General features: G+C 36.9%; 1 protein-coding gene and 1 long non-coding RNA gene across 4 annotated transcripts in view; one reads left to right on the top strand and one right to left on the bottom strand.

The window, feature by feature from the left end:
* LOC132540958 (uncharacterized) overlaps window positions 1-15476 on the top strand; it is a 48892-nt gene extending 33416 nt beyond the window's left edge. The window contains exon 3 of the long non-coding RNA XR_009552175.1: window positions 15352-15476. This is a non-coding gene — a long non-coding RNA (uncharacterized LOC132540958). The remainder of the gene's footprint in view (window positions 1-15351) is intronic.
* Window positions 10770-22038, bottom strand: part of MYBL1 (MYB proto-oncogene like 1) — a 47130-nt gene continuing 35861 nt past the window's right edge. For 2 of the 3 annotated variants that reach the window (XM_007527011.3, XM_016189892.2), the window contains exons 11-15: window positions 21467-21606; window positions 19844-19958; window positions 17443-17559; window positions 17256-17357; window positions 10770-13371 (exon numbers count right to left, since the gene is read on the bottom strand). In XM_007527011.3, the coding sequence (XP_007527073.2) occupies window positions 13243-13371; window positions 17256-17357; window positions 17443-17559; window positions 19844-19958; window positions 21467-21606 (603 nt within the window). In that variant the 3' untranslated portion in view covers window positions 10770-13242. Of the gene's footprint in view, window positions 13372-16673; window positions 16854-17255; window positions 17358-17442; window positions 17560-19843; window positions 19959-21466; window positions 21607-22038 lie in introns of all 3 variants that reach the window. The other variant, XM_007527005.3, reaches the window with a different exon arrangement.

The following is a 22038-nucleotide window of genomic DNA, read 5'->3' as shown; positions in this document are numbered from 1 at the left end:
TTCAGCCAAGAACTATATCCTGCTAGAACGTCATTCAGACTAGATGGAAGCATCAAAACCTTCTCAGACAAGCAACAGTTGAAGGAAGCAACCATCACCAAGCCTGCCCTGAAAGAAGTTCTGAAAGGTCTCCTATAAACAACCAGACCACCACAAAATAGGACATATATCAAAACACTCTAAAAACTCTACAAGAATGGTGTTAAAATATCTTCAATCTTTGATATCAATAAATATCAATGGCCTGAATTCACCTATTAAAAGACACAGAGTAGGAAGATGGATCAGAAAACACAACCCAACAATATGTTGTCTACAGGAAACTCACCTAACTCAACAAGACAAACACAGACTAAAGTGAAAGGATGGAAAACTATCATACAAGCCAATGGCCCACAAAAAAGGGCAGGAACAGCTATTCTCATATCTGACATGATAGACTTTAAAATAGATAAGATTAAAAAAGATAGGAATGGACACTACTTAATGCTCAGAGGATCAGTCAATCAAGAGGACTTAACAATTATTAACATCTATGCACCCAATGAGAAGCCATCTAAATACATCAAACTTCTACTGAAAGAGCTACAGCAATATATTAACAGTAACACAGTCATAGTAGGGGACTTCAACACCCCACTCTCTCAGCTTGACAGATCATCCAGGAAGAAAATCAGTAAAGACATAAGGGAGCTAAATGAAGAGATAGATAAACTAGAACTATTGGACATTTTCAGAGTCATTCATCCCAAGAAACTGGAATACACATTTTACTCAAATCCACATGGGTCATTCTCAAGGATAGAGAATATGTTAGGCCACAAAGATAGCATCAGCCAATTCAAGAGCATTGAAATCATCCCAAGCATCTTCTCAGACCACAGTGGACTTAAACTAACACTTAACAATCAACAAAAGATTAGTAACAGTCCCAAAATGTGGAAGCTCAACAGTACACTTCTTAACAACTTCTGGGTCAAAGAGGAAATCAAGGAAGAAATCAAAATGTTTTGAGAGTTCAATGAAAATGAAGACACAAGCTATCAAAATATTTGGGACACAGCTAAAGCAGTCCTAAGAGGGAAGTTCATAGCTATACAAGCACACATTAGGAAACAAGAAAAAGCACAAATAAACAGCCTGATTGCACATCTTAAAGACCTAGAAGAAGAACAACAAAGGAATCCTAAAGCAACCAGAAGGACAGAAATCACTAAAGTTAGGGCAGAAATAAATAACATTGAGAATAGGAAAACCATACAAAAGATCAATGAAAGTAAATGTTGGTTCTTCGAAAGAGTAAACAAAATAGACAAACCTCTAGCCAGACTCACAAAACAAAAAAGAAAGAAGACCCAAATAAATCGGATAGTAAAGGAAAGAGGAGATATCACAACAGACACTGCAGAAATTCAACATACCATGCGAGGCTTCTATGAACAACTATATACCACCAAGCTAGAGAACCTGGAAGGAATGGATCATTTCCTAGATACCTACCAACTTCCAAAACTAAGTAAAGAGGAAGTGGATAACATGAACAGGCCCATCACAGCTAATGAAATTGAAACATTTATCAAAAATCTTCCCAAAAATAAAAGTCCTGGACCAGATGGTTTTACAAATGAATTCTACAAAACCTTCAAAGAAGAACTAATACCTCTACTTTTAAAAGTCATCCAGAAGATTGAAGACACTGGAATACTCCCTGCCAGCTTCTATGAAGACAACATCACCCTGACACCAAAAACAGACAGGGACACAACCAAAAAAGAAAACTACAGACCAATATCTCTGATGAACATAGATGCGAAAATATTGAACAAAATTCTAGCCAACCAGATACGGCAGTATATCAAAAAGATTGTTCATCATGACCAAGTGGGGTTTATCCCCGGCATGCAAGGTTGGTTTAATATACATAAATCAATCAATGTGATCCACCACATCAACAAAAGCAAGACCAAAAACCACATGGTCATATCAATAGATGCAGAGAAAGCCTTTGACAAAATACAACATCCCTTTATGATCAAAACACTACAAAAAATGGGAAAAGATGGAAAATTCCTGAAGATAGTGGAGTCTATATATAGCAAACCTACAGCCAACATCATACTCAGTGGTGAAAAACTGGAAGCATTTCCACTCAGATCAGGTACTAGACAGGGCTGCCCACTATCACCATTACTATTCAACATAGTGTTGGAAGTTCTTGCCATAGCAATCAGGCAGGAGCAAGGAATTAAAGGCATACAGATTGGAAGAGAAGAAGTCAAACTCTCCTTATTTGCAGATGACATGATAGTATACATGGAAAAACTTAAGGAATCCAGCAAGAAGCTTTTGGAAATCATCAGGCAATACAGTAAGGTGTCAGGCTACAAAATTAACATTCAAAAGTCAGTGGCATTCCTCTATGCAAACACTAAGTTAGAAGAAATTGAAATCCAGAAATCAGTTCCTTTTACTATAGCAACAAAAACAATAAAATATCTAGGAGTAAACCTAGCCAAAGAAGTGAAAGACTAGTATACTGAAAAATATGAGTCACTACTCAAAGAAATTGAAAAAGACACAAAGATGTGGAAAGATATTCCATGTTCATGGGTTGGAAGAATTAACATCATCAAAGTGAATATATTACCCAGAGCCATCTACAAATTTAATACTATCCCCATCAAGATCCCAAGCACATTTTTTAGGAGAATAGAACAAATGCTACAAATGTTTATCTGGAACCAGAAAAGACTTAGAATTGCCAAAACAATATTGAGAAAAAAGAACAGAACTGGAGGCATCACACTCCCAGATCTCAAACTGTATTATAGGGCCATTGTCATCAAAACTGCTTGGTACTGGAACATGAATAGACACACTGACCAGTGGAATAGATTGAGAGCCCAGAAATGAGGCCCCACACCTATGGACATCTATTCTTTGACAAAGGGGCCCAGACTATTACATGGGGGAAAGCAGAGTCTCTTCAACAAATGGTGTTGGAAACAGTGGGTTGAAACATGCAGAAGAATGAAACTGAATCACTGCATTTCACCAAATACAAAAGTAAATTCCAAGTTTATCAAGGACTTGCATGTTAGACCACAAACTATTAAATATTTAGAGGGAAATATTGGCAGAACTTTTTTCCGCATAAATTTTAAAGACATTTTCAATGAAAGGAATCCAATTACAAAGAAGACTAAGGCAAGTATAAACCTATGGGACTACATCAAATTAAAAAGCTTCTTCACAGCAAAAGAAACCACTACCCAAACCAAGAGACCCCTCACAGAATGGGAGACTATCTTTACATGCCATACATCAGATAAGAGTTTAATAACCAACATATATAAAGAGCTTGCCAGACTCAACAACAAGACAACAAATAACCCCATCCAAAAATGGGGGGAGGACTTGGACAGAATATCCACCACAGAAGAGATCCAAAAGGCTGAGAAACACATGAAAAAATGCTCTAAGTCTCTGATTGTCAGAGAAATGCAAATCAAGACAACAATGAGATATCATTCCACTCCTGTGAGAATGTTATACATCAGAAAAGGTAACAGCAGCAAATGCTGGAGAGCGTGTGGGGTCAAAGGAACCCTCCTGCACTGCTGGTGGGAATGTCAATTGGTCCAACCTCTGTGGAGAACAGTCTGAAGAACTCTCAGAAGGCTAGAAATGGACCTACCCTATGACCCTGCAATTCCTCTCCTGGGGATATATCCTAAGGAACCCAACACATCCATCCAAAAAGATCTGCGTACACATATGTTCTTGGCAGCACAATTTGTAATAGCCAAAACCTGGAAGCAACCCAGGTGTCCAACAACAGATGAGTGGCTGAGCAAGTTGTGGTATATATACACAATGGAATACTACTTAGCTGTAAAAAATGGTGACTTCACCGTTTTCAGCCGATCTTGGATGGACCTTGAAAAATTCATGTTGAGTGAAATAAGTCAGAAACAGAAGGATGAATATGGGATGATCTCACTCTCAGGCCGAAGTTGAAAAACAAGATTAGAAAAGAAAACACAAGTAGAACCTGAAATGGAATTGGCGTATTGCACCAAAGTAAAAGACTCTGGGGTGGGTGGGTGGGTGGGGAGAATACACGTCCATGAAAGATGATGAATGATATAGTGGGGGTTATATTGTTAAATGGGAATCTGGGGAATGTTATGCATGTACAAACTATTGCATTTACTGTTGAATGTAAAACATTAATTCCCCAATAAAGAAATAAATTATTTTTAAAAAAATCCTCCTTATGGGCTTAGCAGAAGTTCTGGATGCATGCTTGTCAATCTAAAATGTGTTCCCGAAGCTGCCTGGCAATTCTACTGTGTTTCCCAGACTAAATCTGTCCCCCAGTCTTCTCAAAGGCTATTTCAAACATTCTTTGACTTTTGTATTGAAGTATCATTGCATTATAACACTATATATGCTTCAGATGTGCATAACTACAAATGAACATCTTTATGCACTCCGTTAAGTTCACCTCTAACATCCTAATTCTATTCTTCACCATAAAGTTGACCCCTTTTATACAATTCTCCACCTCTCTTCCTTTTTGCCAACTTAATTCGGCCATATAGTCCACATTTTTTAGTTGTGTGTGTTATTTTATGTTTGCTCATTCATTTGCTGTGTTTATACAACATGTATGAGTGAGATCATATAGTTTTTTCCCACCAGGGTTATTGCTTGGGTTCAGTGTCTGTATAACTTTCCATCATGTCTGCTAATCTTTTTTTTTCTTCTTCTTCTCTAGACAGATTATGAAATACAGAAAGAAACAGAAAGGTAGATATACCACCACTACTACTACACCGCTTATGAAGCTCCTCCCATTGCCAGTGCTCCCGTGTGGCTGGTTGTCAGGGCTCAAACTCAGGTTTTGCACACAGTGATATGTACACTCTACCATTTGCTGGGTCCTGAAAATTTTATTTATTCTCCTCAGATATCTGATGGTGCCTCTCATGTCCACAATTCCTTTTTCTCTCTCAACAGATGCTGGTTCTACACACACACACACACACACACACACACACACACATTGATACCAGGACGCAGGTGGTGGTGCACATGGTTACATTACAGTGTGCAGGATTCCAGGTTCAAGTCCCTGGTCCCCCTCTAGGGGGAAAGCTTCATGAGTGGTGAAGCAGAACTGCAGGAATCTCTCTGTCTCTTTCCCTCTATCCTCCCACCTCAATTTCTCTGTGTCTATCCAATAATAAATAAAAATTCTTTTGAAAAGATTTAAAAATAATCTTTAAAAAGAAAAAAGAAAAGAAACTGATGTGACGGAATTGCCTTTGCTGAGACGCATTCTCACCCAAGGGCGAGTCCCTTCCCGATGGCATCCTATTTCCACTGATCCGTTCTGTCAAAGACTTGGTCTCATTGACTTTGGACAATTTGAAGGGTCATTCTGGGGCTGGCTTAATGCCCGACATCATTCAAACAAGCTCCCTAGGCAATTGAGATGCCTTCATAATTTTTTTTTGCCTCCAGGGTTATTGCTGGGGTTTAGTGCCTGCACAACGAATCCACTGCTCCTGGAGGCCATTTTTTCCCCGTTTTGTTGCCCTTGTTGTAGCCTTGTTGTGGTTATTATTGTTATTGTTGTCGTTCGTTGTTGGATAGGACAGAGAGAAATGGAGAGAGCAGGGAAAGACAAAGAGGGGGACAGAAAGACAGACACCTGCAGACCTGCTTCACTGCCTGTGAAGCGACTTCCCTGCAGGTGGGGAGCCGGGGGCTTTAACTGGGAGCCTTAAGCAATTTCTTTCGCTGTGTGCCACGGGCATTTAACCCGCTGCGCTACCGCCCGACCCCCAACCTTCATAATTTTTTAAATAGTTTATTTATTTATTTTGGATAGAAACAAAGAGAAATTAGGGGAAAACTGGAGATAGAGAGGGAGAGAGACACCTGCAGCACTGCTTTACTACTCATGACGTTTCCCTCTACAGGTGGAGACCAGGGGCTCAAATCTGGGTCCTTGCACATTGTAATGTGTGTGCTCAACCAGGTGCGCCACCACCCAGTACTGAGATGTCTTTATTAGCAGCTTTATAGTCCAGCATTTCCCTCCATCCAGCTCTGCTTCCTTCACTTTCTTGGGTGTTGATTACATTAACATTCCCAAATGCATTTCCTGCATTCCCCCTTCTCAGGTCTAACCCCCTTCTCTTACTCTACTGCAACATCTTTCTCCATCAGATTTGACACTTGATTCACTCAGGCCAGTAGGCCTTTGAATATACTATTTTTGTTCCTTCCATGGGACCTTCACCTGCTTATCTCCAACCCTCTTACCTACTTACCTGTTATCTGTCAGATCTCAGTTCATACGTAACTTTCCCTTGAGGAAAACAAATCATTTTGACACAACCACTTATGAGAGTGTTTTTCTTTCTTTCATAGCAGTTAGAGCTCCATCTCTCTCCCAGATTTTAAATGTTAGCAGAATTACTTGTTTTTGCACACCTGTGATTCCTTTGTTTTGCATAGTCACGGGTCATCTGTTAAATGCTGGACACATTCCCTATGGGAACTTAGAATCCACTGAGACAGTAACACAGAGGATAAAAAATATACTTTGATTTTATTAAGAAATAAACTGAGTGGTCCAGGAGGTGGCACAGTGGACAAGGCTTTGGACTCTCAAGCATGAGGTCCTGAGTTCAATCCCTGGCAGCACATGTACCAGAGTGATATCTGGTTCTTTCTCTCTCTCCTATCATTTCTCATGAATAAATAAATAAAATCTTAAAAAAAAAAAAAAGAAAGAAAGAAACTGAATGTGGTCTGGGAGGTGGCACAGTGCTTGATTGTCAAGCATGAGGTCCTGAGCTCAAGCCCCAGCAGCACATGTACCAGAGTGACATCTGGTTCTTTCTCTCTCTCCTCCTATCTTTCTCATCAAATAAAATCTTTTTTTTAAAAAAAGTCTTTTAATAAAAAAGAAACTGAAATTTGAGAAGAGTCCATGATCAGTAAGGAGAAGAAATGGAATTAAATCTGTACGTTGCAAAGACTCGGGAAGAAAGGAGGAACAAAAGGGAGTAGGAGAGTGTCGTTATTAAGTTTGTCAGGTTATTCTGTTGTAACCTGAAACAGGTATTCTTTCTTTTGAATTATGAAACATCTCTAAGTAGATCTTTTGTAATTTTGAATCACCATTTTACCACTCTAGATTGACTTTTTCAGATAGTAATGGAAGGACAGAGGGAGAGAGGGAAGACACCACAGCACCGAAGCTTCTTACAGTGTAGTAGGGGCCAGACTGGAGCCTAGGACTCACACGTGACAACACAGGCACGCTATCCAGACGAGCTATTTTGCCAGACCCCTAGTGATTCAGAATTGCACAGCCATACACCAGAACCAGTTATCATATAAGGCTAGTGGGTCCTTGAAATATGAGTTATTTTAACTGAAGTGCTATATGTATAAAATGTACCCTAGATTTCAAAAACTTAGAACAAAAGAGTAAAATAAAGCATTATTTATAGTTGTCACATATCAAAAATGTTAAAATTGGGGTGGGTATGTTGAGTTAAATAAAATGGACAGTGTGGAGTTGTACTCCTCTTATCCTATGGTTTTGTCAGTGTTTCCTTTTTATAAATAAAAAATAAAATAAAATAAAATGTACAAATAAATTTTTGAAAATACAGTAGGAGACTTATGTGAAATTATCTGCAGTCACTGTAATTGTTAACTTCTCATAAGCTAGAGAGGCTCTGCTAGCACTGGACTAAGTGAAAACTTGAGAATAAAGAATATGATCAATCAGATGAGTGAATTAAACAACTGTTGGCTAAGAGACTATTATAAATAATCAACAACACAGTGTGCTATAAATTAACAAGTGGGTCCCATTAGACAGATGCATATATATGTCAGGCTATTTAGAGGATGTGGACATTTTGGTGGAAGTGGTAGTAAAAGCACAAACTTCAGAGATAAAAGAGCAAAAGTCCAGAGAAGAAGTCATGCTGTTTTTATAAGGAACCACTACTATTTTGTTGGTTTGAGTAGAGTTCGTGCAATGGAGTAGAGCTCTTACACGTGAAAAAATTGGCATACATGATATAGATGGTCCAAATAAATCTTCATATAGAAATCTTATACAGAAATTTAACATAAATGGCACAGCATATGCTAAAGAAAGAATAATAGTGAGAAGTTCATAGCTGAGCACTAGCTTTGTTGACTCTTAGAAGTTAACTTCTGAATGGAATAGTGCAAAATACATACACACATAGCACTGGGGGGTGATCTCAAAACCTCATGCATGCCCAGTAATGCTGAACAACCTTTTGGGTTCAGTCTTTTTTTCATCTTTGTTTGTTTTTGCCACCAGGATTTTAGCTGGTGCTCAGTGCTGGCACTACAAGTCTACTGCTGTTGGTGGCCTTTTTTTTTTCTATTTTATTTGACATGACAGAGAGAAATTGAGAGGGGAAGAGAGCTAGAAAGGGAGAAAGATAAGACTCCTGCTTTATTGCATGTGAAGTGCCCACCTGCAGGTGGAGAGTGGGGGCTCGACCCCAGCTCCGAGGGCATGGTGATGTGTGTTTAACCAGGTGTGCCACTGCCCAGCTCCCTCTTTTTTTTTTTTAATCTAGAAAGAAAAGACAAAGAGACCTCAGTACCAGCACACCATTTCTGGAGATTTGAGTGCCATCTGGTATTCATGTGGTTCCAGAGCTGAAATTCAGTGAATGGTAAGGTGATATATATATTTCTTATTATCACTTATTTATGAGAGAAAAATCACTGTGACACATGCATTACTGAGACTTGAACTCAGGACCTCAAGCTTGAATGTTTAAAGCTTTATCTACTTCAACACTTCCTGGGCTACGAAAATAGCTTTTTATTTGCTTACTCTTCTCTTCTTCTCTACAAGAGAGCACTGCTCAGCTCTGGTTTATGGTGGTGCTGAGGATTGAACTTGGAAGCTCAAAGCCTCAAGCAGAATTTCATTTGCATAACCATTATGTTGTCTCCCCAGCCTCAGCTTTATATCTGTCCTCCTACAGCAGAATACTGCTGCTATTAATTTTGAGTTTGTTAAAATTAAACATGTTTTAATACCAAGACTAAAATGTCTCAGAAATACTTTTCCCATCACAAGTCAGCCATGAATATTGGTTTTCTACCAATATATACCACTTATTCTTAACATCTTTTTTTTTCTTTTAGAAGGGGAAAGTATACAGTTCTGATGGAATTTCACTTGATTTATTTTATCCTTTGACACTTAAAAATAATTTTTAATTCTTCACAGAGTAGGAAGTACATATTCAAATCTTACCATCTGTTTTACATTACAACTAAAGGTCTGCTTGACTGACAAACTTATCACTCCACAATTAGGTAAGCAGTAAACTAGTTACAAAATGAGCTAAACAATTTTAATAAGATAATTCAATGACTATAAAGTAAAACTGGTTTCATGCAAATAACTAAGAAACCAACCCTATTTAAATATTCCCTGATAGAGGCATGACTAATTTCAAAAAATTAGTTGAACATAACATTAAGATTTTTCCAGCACTACATTAGATACAGAATGGATAAATAGCCATTCTTAAGTCTCCCAAACATAAAACCCAATGGGAAATCTTTACAATGCACCAGAATAATTAGGAAATGATTCACAGGCCTGTACTGTGGCTCTGCAGGTCTGTGATGTCAGGTTTAGATTAGGAAGTGAAGGAAGAGAATTATGATTTAGGTCATAGGCAGAGGGATAGGATCATGTGTTTATGCTTGCATATAAGAACATAACTCATTCTGCAGTTATAGTTCACACTATAACTAAGAGCCTGGCATTCTGGTTTTATGTGTCAGCCTCAAAAATGTAATACAAGCCATCTACTGATTACTAATAGCCAATTGATTAGATTTCTAAGCTTACAAGGCATAAAGCAACAGCTGGCTGGGAGACCAATTCACTGAGGCAAGGTAGCAAATACTGCAATAGACCTGATTCAGTGATCAGGTAGTTAGTTGACCATGCCCAGGTAATACCTCATCATGGCAGTTTCTAGATATTTCTATAGAGTGTAGATCTGAAATATCAATGCAGCAATCCCAGTAATAAAGAAAGAAATGAGGGCAGGGGTAGATAGCATAATGGTTATGCAAACAGACTGTCATGCCTGAGGCTTCGAAGTCCCAGGTTCAATCCCCTACACCACCATAAACCAGAGCTGATCAGTGTTCTGGTAAAGAAAATAAATAAATAAAATAGAAATAAAGAAATGGAATTAGAACAGTGGCCTCAATACTGGCTGAAAATTTAAACAGATTTCAAGCTGGGGAGTGAAGGAGGAGCAAGAGATTTCTAAGTGGGTGACTGAGAGAAAAGCAACATCACACTAAGACACTGAACATAGACAGAAAGGACAGTTCCAAGGAGGAAAAAAGAAGAAACCTGCTTTGAACATATAAAGTGCTGTCAGTTGTATGAAAACATCTAAAAAGGTAATTGAAAATGTCATTCTCATAGAGACCGAGAAATGCAAATGCAGGTATTTCCATTTCTTTAGTAAAGAGGTGGGAAACGCTAGAAGAAGAAGTAAAGAGGTCAGGCTGCTTTCACAGGTACAACCACCTGTAAGAGAATCTTAAAGGACATAGCAAGGCCTAATGAGAGAATGTTCAATTGAGTCCTTAAGGGTCCAATCAATACCATAAAATAAAATCAAAGTGAAATGAGCAATGCCAAATCAGGTTGTACACAGATGCTTTATTTTCTATGGTAATATATGTCAACATCGTATGCAAGATTCTCTTACCATGGAAAGTTTTCCATACATTAAAAAACTCAATTTAGTCAGGGTAATTGCTGTATTAATGTGAAAACCTTACAACAAAATGTGTATTATATGTGTGTAGTCATTTTCCATGCAAGTATGCCTGCTACATGTCTGGCATTTTTAATAACATACTGAAAGAAATTTAAATGAACATAAGAGTATAAATAAAGGTGACATAAGACGCCTGACATACTTAACATTAAAAATCATCTTGCAAAAAAGCAATAAAGCAGTTAACTGGAGGATTCAACCAATACCAATCCAAGTCTGTACTATGTCCAAGAAACCCAGGCTTATTTGCAATATATTACATTTGAGATCATTAATGCTCAAGAAAACTCATGCTTAAAAAAATAGAGCTCTTACAAAGTATTACACTTTGGTAACTGGAGGCTGTGTACATCCAAACTAGTTAAAGGCAACATGAAGAAACCCAAAACCAGAAACCTCCATTATGTACTATTAGTTCCAGGTGATGGAAATTGAAATGATCTTGTATTACTTTTGCTATAATCATTGGTTTTACAAAGTAAAATTACTATGAGAAGTCCACTAATTAGGAAGCATTCAACATATACTTAAAAGACATGCTACAAAGATTCAAATGGGCTCATCTGTTATCAGCATATCATAATCTTAGAACCATACACTTTCCTCACTTCTCACTACATCTCATATGCAATAACTAATAAATAGACTTAAAATAGTTTAAAAGCCTTCTAGGTCTACTGTTCAAGGACTAGGCATGAAAATACTTAGCATTTTTTATGTCTGTTAACATAAAAATATCAGAAAATTGTTTAGTTGCTTTTGTTTTGTTTTTAAGGCATAGTATTTTGGTAACTGCAAGAATCTGTAATGGGTAATGGTGCAGCTCCACCAAGTTAACTTGAGAACTTGCCATCATTTGACTTTTATCTTTTCACACAGTGCAGGTGGTGGTAGCTCTTTCCTTCTCTCCTAGCAGCAAGCCAATTCTGCCACTTTGGATAGCAGCATACTTCAGGAGTGGAGAGGGAGAGAGTGTGTCGATTATGAATAATTAAAACTACAGTGTACAATTCTATTTACCTGTCAGTGTTTAAGTTGACAGTGCACCATTATATGTTTCGAAAAAATTACATAAAATCTCTACACAAAAGCAAATAAAGACATTCTTTCAAAAAGAAATAAAATAAGTGCAAACACCTAAACCAGGCAACTGAAGCAACTGTTGTAACCTGTAGAGAAACACAAACATTTATAAAAGGACAAAATAGTTTTTATAAATAAAAGGCAATGTTCTCTACTTGAAAACATTGAGTAAATATAATAAACTTCTAAGTGCAGACTGCTTTTAGCAACCAAGTTACCGTATTACTTTTTAAAGAAAATGAAAAAAAATTAAACACATATACAAATCACCAGATTAATTTATATACCCCCATATAATTTAAAAAGAAAATATTAAATTATTTAATAAAATTTTAGAACTATTTTATAACCAACATGATTTAAAGGGCATAGTGCAATATTTAGGTAGATGTAACATACAGTATAGATTTTGTATTCTTTGCAGCTATAAGTTACTATTATCACATACTTAAAAGTTAAACTTGTTCTTTTCTGTATCAGTTGTAATAACAGGAAACAACACTGGCTTCGAGAAACCTTATATAGGTATACATATCTACAATTAAGCTTTAAAAAGGAAAAATAAATTATAAAACAGACTTTTCTCTAATTTACACAGTTCTCCTGCTCCTCTATACTGTACAATACATTCAACAAAAGTCTCAGCTTTCTGAGATTTATGAAAATACTGACTCTTTACTAATAAGGAAAAAAAAAACATTTTCAATGTCTTTTTTGTTTTGTTTTGTTTTTAGTACTATGCTCAAATAAATACATTTAACACTGTAGTTAATTTCACTGTTTTTTTAAATGTCAAAAATAAGTAGTGCAACTTTCTATCTTTCCTTTAAATTCCTTTTCACTGTGTTTCATTGTAAGTCATAGTCTAGGTAAACCAGTACACAGGCAAAACTATTTCATACATATCATAAGCCTGTCTATAACAAAAGCAGTATCAAAAGAGTAGTTATATATATCTTCTTTTTAAAAAAGACAGAAGAATTTACTTTTAAATATTATGAATATTCTAATATGTTTTTCCCATCTTGTTCTTTAAAAACAGATTTTTATTTCATTTCTTTAAAAAACAAACTAAATTGCCTACCCCCTCAAATAATTTAACTTTCTGTAGCCCAAGGTGAAAACAGATGTAAACATTTTTAGGGCTGTTATTAAAACCTAAAAAAGAATTAATTCACAGACTTTTCACTGCAACCTAAGTTAGTATATGGCAATATATCAAGGAAGTGGGACATTTCAGCATTAATAATTACAATATTAGAGCTCTTGAAGTGCTGCTGGTAGCTGTGTAAGTGCTCAAGTATCTTCTTGCTTGTTCAGTCATAATAAGTTGATCTTCTGTCTTCCCATAAACCACTGTTTCCCATTCACAACTTGACTAGGAAGGAAATATTAATGGTGATGTGAAAATTACTTAGATAACTAGCCATACTATTTCACAATTACTTTCAAAAATCAATTATTTTAATTGACTGGATATTTGTCAAGTAATTTTGGTAAAAAAAAAATGTTTTGCTAATGGCATTCTTTTTAAATGTTGTATTTTTAAAAACACAAACTGAGTATGTATGGTATTTTTAATACTGTATATTTATTAGAGAGAGAGGAGGGAGGGAGAGAATGAAAGAGAGAGAAAGAACGGGAATCAGAGCTGAACTCATAGACTTAATGCATGCAAGTCTAGCACCTTATCCAATGTACACCTCCCAGGCCATTTGTGATGACTTTTCCCCACCAGAGTTATTTATAGGACTTGGTGGCTACATGATACCGCTATTATCTATGGCTTTTTTTTTTTCTCCTTCCATTCCTTCTTCCTTTCTTTTTTGGTATTTATTTACTTTGGATGGAGTGATAGAGACATAGAGAGAAGGAAAGGGTAAATAGAGAAGGAGAGAGATACCTGCAGCACTGCTTTACCACTTGTGAAGCTTCCCTCCTGCATGTTGGGGCCAAGGGCCTGAATCCAGATCCTTGAGCATTATAACGTGTACTCAACCAGCTGCGCCACTACCTGGCCCCCTTAGGATAATTTTTAAGTCAGTTTCTTTAGTTGTCTATCAATATATGGTTTATAGGCATGTGCACTGAATTTAAAAGTTCTGTCTCAGGGGTCTGGAAGTGGAACACCAAGTTAAGCTCACATAGTACAAAGTGCAAGGACCTGTGCAAGGACCCTCACCTGCAGGCAGATGCTACATAAGCAGGTCTACAGGTGTCTTTCTCTCTCCCTCTCTATTTCTCCCCTCTCAACTTCTCTTTGTCCTATCCAATAAAATGGAAAAAATGGTTACCAGGAGCAGTAGGTTCATAGTACAGGCACCAAGCCCCAGTGATAAAGCTGGAAGAAAAAAAAAAAAAATTCTGTCTCTATAACTTCCCCCCAAACTAAATTAGTTTTGACCTACAAAGAAGTGTCAATCCTTATCATTTGAAAATCTTTCAAAAGATTTAAAGAAAATAGAATTTCTAAAAGTGAGCCAAAACTGTTTTGCAAACTCAGAAATATATCCATATCTACCTGCCAATGCCATGTCCAGCAGAAAAGCAATTACAGAAGCCAGAATCCCTACCGTCTGTACCTACCCTCCCCCCAAAATATGGTCCTTAATCCCAGAGAAGGAGAAATATTAGGGGGAGATGACTAGAGTACTCTGAAAACCAATTCCATCATGACCCAGAGAGAGAAGAGGCTAAAAGGAAGGACATTTAGAAGTAGTAATAGGTGTAAGTGTGACTTAAAAATGGAAGAGGACCAGGAACAACAAAACAGACCCCTTTGTGGACCCTCATAGGACCTTGCCCTCAACTTGGATCAACAATAGTAGAGAATCTTCCATCCTCCGAAGGGAGGCTGGACAACCTACTCTATGCTCCACCTGAGGAAGATGGGTCCTGATATTGGGGCAGCTTGGAACATTCCTACTCATGACCACAGAATGTGAGCTCAGATCTACAGGGATGCAGAGGTCACATAGGCTCCTAAGCTGAATATGGGCCCCAGATCACATCAAATCGATGGGGTTTACAGTCAACAGTATTTATACACCTTTCCCATATTTGGGAACTACTCTCTTCCCAGATCCATCTTTCTGGTCCTTTTTCCAGCCATGATATTATCTCCCCAGACAATAACTTAGATCCACCTGCATATCAGATTTCAGGCTCAGGGAAAGAAAAGGAAAAAAAAAAAAACTAGTATAGCCACAGGCCCTTTGGAATATAACTAAAATTGCCTGCTAGCTATCTACTGAATAGAGAACCCCCCACCCCCAGCTCTTCATCTGCACTACTCCAGCCTTTAGGTTCATGATTAGTCAGCAACCTATTTGGCTTCATATGTTAACTCTCTTTTCAGCCACCAGGTTCCAGATGCTAGCAAGATGCCAACCAGACTTCCCTGGACAGACAACCCCACCAGTGTGTCCTGGAGCTCCGATTCCGCAGAACCCTGCCCCACTAGGGAAAGAGAGAGACAGGCTGGGAATGTGGATTGACTTTTCAACGCCCATGTTCATTGGGGAAGCAATTACAGAAGCCAGACCTTCCACCTTCTGTACCCCACAATGACCTTGAGTCCATACTCCCAGAGGGTTAATGAATAGGAAAGCTATCAGGGGAGGGGATGGGATACAGAGTTCTGGTGGTGGGAACTGTGTGGAGTTGTACCCCTCTTATCCTATGGTTTCGTCAGTGTTTCCTTTTTATAAATAAATAATTTTTTAAAAATGGAAGAGTGCAGGCCCATAGGAAAAATGGACAATAAGATAGATAGATAGATAGATAGATAGATAGATAGATAGATAGATAGACAGATAGATAGATGATAGACAGTTAAAGAAAGAACTATATGCATAACAAAAGTCAAGTTTGTATTTGTTTTCTTTTTCTTCCTTTAATATAGAGTAACAGTTACCACAGGATAGGTGTGACTGGCTATATAATTTTTCCTTAAGTTTTATGCTAAATGCTGGGAAATAAAATCATTTAAATAGATTTTGAAAATGTGTTACGTAGCTCTTTTGAGAAGAGTATTGAGACAGAAATGAAGTACCACATTTGACTGACAAAGATGTTTTCAATGAATTATTACATGTCTGAAATGCCAGTGCTATAGTCATTGTGATGTAAAGAAGAAAACTTTCTTCTGAATGAAATCTCAAACTCTCTGGATTGAACTCTTAAGACAACATAGTAAAAAGAAAAAAGAAAAAAAAAGTTCCAGTCTTCATTTGTAATTACATATTGGCTACCTAGCACCAGAAAAAAGGATTTTGTCTTAGAACTTCTGAGCCAAAATATTCACTAGAAACCTTTATGTCAATAAAGTCAAGCTAAAATACCTTCCAACCACTTACCCTTTTGAGATAGCTACTAAGCTACTAGGCCTGTACATACCACAGTAGAGATGTCAGAAATGGATTTATATATCTTTAGTTTAAAAAAGAAACCACCAGGAGAATCTTTATCTACAACTCCAATTGTTTATATGCACTCTGGAAATTAAGTCTCTCAAAAACCCAAATCTAATTTGAGCGACAAAATACTGGTGAATGTTTGGCTATTGTTATGGTCAATTTCAAATTTAAATAGAAAAAGTATAATTTGTGGTAAATAAGTCCAAAATGACAACTGAGTAGACAACAAAAAGAACACTAAAATAAATTTATAAATCCATACCTGAATATTCTTTTCCAATGTGACAACTTTGGAAATGTTAGGGTTTGGTTTCTTTTTATTAAGTGTGTATGTTTTGTTGGTTGAATTTATATCTTGTTTTTCTGGAGTCAAGTTGCACCTATTGTCATGTATTTCCAATAATGGTATCATTAATAAAGATGTTGTAAATATATTTTCTGACTAAGAGAGAAAAAAGAAAGAGGGAAATAAAATAATTCAAAAATGGAGACAAGTAGAAGGACTATGGAGTGGTGATGGAAGTCCTGTTCATTTCTCTCCAAAGAAGTTTTGGCTCCAATGAAACTCCTACTATTGTAGTAAATTTAAATACTTCACAAATAAAATATTAAAAAAATTTAGAACAACCATTGTTTGACATCATATATGAGAGGGCATACTGCTTTCAAACCAAATATAAAAAACAAAAACTATTCTTTAGAATATTCTCTAGAATTAACTTTCTCTCTGAATTAGGCAAAATAGAAAACATTAAATGAACCTTCAATGAACTGGCCACACGAGTAAAAGAGCTATTAGGAGCGATAGCAACTCTTTTAATTTTTAGAAATTTTCCTTACAAACCTGCATGTCTGAAATGTCTTCATTTAATAGTTGAGTGCCTTGTTCTTCTTTTTCCCAGTTATCTAAAACTAGTGATTTTCTGACTTTCTTCACAGGAGTGTGCTAGAATGAATAATTCACAATAAGCACATCATAGCAATGCCACTTGGACACAATCAGACCTTTACGAACAGTAAAGCTATGTTACCTCTTGTTTGCAGTTTTTGTAAGTAGGTTCTTCATCTTCTTTGAGGAATATGTCTGTTCCAGTTTCTTCCTTTAAAACTTCCCGAATATCTTCTTCCAAGAAGGCAAGTGGCTGTGACTAAATTATTTTTAAACTCTTTTTACAAAATATTTTATAGCAATTATGTATTATCCCCTTATGTATAAACCCATCATTTATAGTTTTTCATTACTGGGCATTTTTTCCCACTCCTCATAATATGTAAACTGAACTAACCAGTTTTATGGCAAAAAAATTAAACATTATAAGCACTAGTGAGGCACTTTCATTAATCTTAGCTACTATATAAACCTCTCACTTTTTGGGAAATTATTGTATAGTTCCTACTATTCAGAAAAACAAATAAACAAAACAAACAAACAAAAACCATCAAACTTAACATCTACTATAACCAAGATCTGCTTTTTTAAAAAAGGAAATGAAAAATACACTAAGCAAAAGAGCATTTAATGATTAGTAGTTTTTGTTCTCAGTCAAAAAAGTTAGGGAAAATCATATTCATTTGTAAATAAGATTTCACAACATTTACAAAAAAACTTCAAAAATGGAACTAGAATTTTAAAAATATTTTTAATATATTTTATTTACTAGACAGAGACTAAGAGAAATCAAGAGGGAAGGGAGAGATAAGGGAGAGAAAGACATCTGCAGCACTGTTTGATCATTCCTGAAGCGTCCCCCTGCCGGGGATTATACGAATACATGTCCTCCTTGAGAACTGGCTGAGACACAGATAAACTCATTCACTAACAAGGATCTTTTTTTTTTATCTTGTTTTTTTATATTTTAATAAAGTTGAGATATTCAATCAATTTTTCCCCTCTCATATTAAATAGTGATTTCTATGACTGCAAATTGATAGGAGTGTACATAAACACCATTCCCACCACTAAAAGACTGTGTCCCACTCCCTCCCCCCTACAGCCCCCCCACCCCATGAAGCTGAACATTCACCCTCACCCTCCACCCAGGGTTTTTTCTTTGCTGCCCTACTCCAAAGTCAGTCAACTCCTGCTTTGAATTTCCCTTGCTGTTGTTCTTTCTCAACTTCTGTTTATGAGTGGAGGATTATTTTTTTTGTTCTGTGACAAGGAAAACCAAACCGTTGCATGCAGTACTTCTCAGGTTTCACACCAAAATTCATAGATTAATAAAATTCATATGTAAAGGGCTTCCATAGTAAAATTAGTCTTGAATAATTTTTAGTAAACATTAAAGGATTGATGCTTATTAAGGATGCAATAGACATTTAAGATACACTAATTAAAATTCCAAAGTCAGTCTTTAAGAAGTACATTTAAAAAGGACATCACAAGAAATGTCAGGAAAGTAAGTGGTTAGTTAATAATGCATACTCACTAAATTACTGAAAGAGTAACAGGAGAGGGGGGTCGGGCGGTGGCGCAGTGGGTTAAGCGCACGTGGCGCTAAGCGCAGGGACCGGTGTAAGGATCCCGGTTCGAGTCCCGGCTCCCCACCTGCAGGGGAGTCGCTTCACGGGCGGTGAAGCAGGTCTGCAGGTGTCTATCTTTCTCTCCCCCTCTCTCTCTGTCTTCCCCTCCTCTCTCCATTTCTCTCTGTCCTATCCAACAACAAAGCAACGTCAAAAATGGCAATAATAACCGCAACGAGGCTGCAACAACTAGGGCAACAAAAAGGGGGGAAAATGGCCTCCAGGAGCGGTGGATTCATGGTGCAGGCACGGAGCCCAGCAATAACCCTGGAGGAAAAAATAAATAAATAAATAACAGGAGAAATGAAAAACATTCAGCTGAGAAATATAAGACCTGATAGGTATCTTGAGAATTTTAATTACTAAACCATTACTTTTATCTTAAATTGCTAATGAAAAATCTTAAATTGCTAACGTGTTTTGGTAGTGGATATATTATTACCAAACATAAACAAAGTGACAGGGACTTTAGGTCACCTGAAATCTAATTTCTCATGTACTATTATTAAAATTATTTTTTTTTTTTACTTAACAGGTATGTTGACCAAATGGCCTGAAGCGCCAAGGAATTTTTTTGTGTCTTATTATTACACTAAATAGAAATAAAACTCTTAAGATCTCATTCCAATTAATCCCTAGCCCATGAAGAAAATTTGATTTTTAGGGTGGGGTTAATGGATTACAGTACAGTTGTTGATACATGGGTATCATCTCATCTCCCTGTGATATCTGAAATGTCTCAAAAACATTCTCACCTGCATCTTAAGTCTTTTCTCCCATCATGGGACAGTACCCCAAAGCCATCTCTGCCCCTCCTTCCCTCTTTAAAATGTTATAAACCAACAATTAAAAAATAAAATCACAACTGATGTTTTAAATTAAGAAAATCTATAAAATAAATGTACATACCACAATTTTAAGAGGTCCATACTTTTTCTCCTGAGCAGCAAGTGCATTCTTAAAAGGAGTAGGAGTTCTTGGTGTGGTACCCAGTAAAGATCTTCTAATAGTAGGAGTTCTAAACCTATCCAATCATTTAAATATTTGTGTTATAGTCAGAATAAAAGCACACACTAATGCTCTCTTGCATGTACACATGCTTTATTTATACATTTTAGGGCTATTTTAAAGTATATCTCGTTCTTACTCTAGGCTGACACAACAGCTCAGTTGTATGGTGTGCTGCTGTGCCATGTATACAACCCAGTCTCGAGCCAAACTTCCACTACACTGAAGGAAGCTTTGGTGTTGTGCTGTCTTTACTCCCACTGCCTGTCTTTCTTCCTATCTAAAAAGCCTGGAGCGGTGAGGTTCTAGAGATGGTTAAAAACAAACAGAACAAAACAAAACCAACAACAACAACAACAAAAGATCAATTATCCTGTAAACCACTATTAAATCACTTTTTTTTAGTAGAGCACTGCACAGCTCTGGCTTATGGTAGTATGGGGATTTAACTTGGGACTTCAGAGCTACCTTCCCTAACCAACCAGTAAAATGATTTTTGTCAGTGTTTCCTTTTTATAAATAAAAAATTAAAATAAAAAAAATGGGAGTCAGGCGGTAGCACAGCTGGTTAAGCCCACGTGGCACAAAGGGCAAGGGCTGGCATAAGGGTCCCGGTTCAAGCCCCCGGCTCCTCACCTTCAGGGGAGTCACTTCACAAGCGGCAAAGCAAGTCTGCAGGTGTCTGTCTTTCTCTCCCCCTCTCTGTCTTCCCCTCACTCTCCATTTCTCTCTGTCCTATCCAACAACGACGACATCACTAACAACAACAATAATAACTACAACAACAATAAAAAACACAACAAGGGCAATAAAAGGGGAAATAAATAAATAAATATTAAAAAATAAAGGGAGTCGGCGGTAGCGCAGCGGGTTAAGCACAGGTGGCGCAAAGCACAAGGATTGAAGTAAGGATCCGGGTTTGAGCTCCAGGCTCCCCACCTGCCGGGGAGTCACTTCACAAGCGGTGAAGCAGGTCTGCAGGTGTCTATCTCTCACCCTCTCTGTCTTCCCCTCCTCTCTCGATTTCTCTCTGTCCTATCCAACAACGATGACATAATAAGAACAATAACTACAACAATTTTTTTAAAAAGGGCAACAAAAGGGAATAAATAAATAAATAATAAAATATAAATAAATAAATAGGCAAATAAAAAAATTGGAGGCTGGTGGTGGCACACCTAGTTAAGAGTGCACATACTACCAAATGTTGGGACCTGGGTTCAAACACCAGCTTCATCTACTCTTGGGGCTGGGTGGTGACACACCAGGTTGAATGCACATGTTATAATCTAGAAGGACCCGGGTTGAAGCCCCCAGTCCCCACCTGCAGGGAGAAAGTTTCACGTGTGGTGAAGCAGTGTGGCAGGTATCTGTCTCTCTCCCTCTCTATCTCTTCCTTCCTCTTAATTTCTGGCTGTCTCTGTCCAATAAGTAAATAAAGATAATTAAAAAAATTGAAAGCTAATCTACTCTTAAAATTGTGCTTCCCATTTTTTCTAATATAATTATTTAATATTCACTTACCCCACATTTTCCTTTTGGTCTTTGGGAGTTGTTTCCTTATGAAGAGGTGTAATGAGAACTTTCTGTCCACAAATTGGGGTTGATGTAAATGCAGGATTTTCTATACTAATTTGTTCATTTCCAGGACATGTGTTGAAAAACTAAACAAAGAAGAGTTTAAAAAGAATTTTCAGACTATCCAAATCTCTAAATGTATTAAACTGATTAATTTCTCAAAAATTTCCCCTATTCTTAGGAGAGAACTATGGATAATTCTATTTACATTCCAATCCATGTAAGTAAAGCTTCATGAGGGCAGAAATTTTTGTTTTGTTTATCCCTGTCTCCCCAGGTTTTGAAAAAGTGGTCAAAACAATATCAGACTTTCAGAAAATAGTGCTTGATATATATGCAAGAATTATAACACACAATATAAAAATTTTAAAACAGAGAACAGTATATTATCAACTAGGAATCAACAAAAACCATATACAGCTGCTATATGTTAGTCTGTACAACAGCAGAACTAAAATATTAATTTCATTACTTACTAAGAAAATCATGAAGTGTCTTTTCCAATGTGAATTTTAAAA

This window comes from Erinaceus europaeus, chromosome 1 (assembly GCF_950295315.1).
Source record: "Erinaceus europaeus chromosome 1, mEriEur2.1, whole genome shotgun sequence".
NCBI classification, from domain to species: Eukaryota; Metazoa; Chordata; class Mammalia; order Eulipotyphla; family Erinaceidae; genus Erinaceus; species Erinaceus europaeus.
This window is presented reverse-complemented; position numbering and strand designations above follow the sequence as displayed.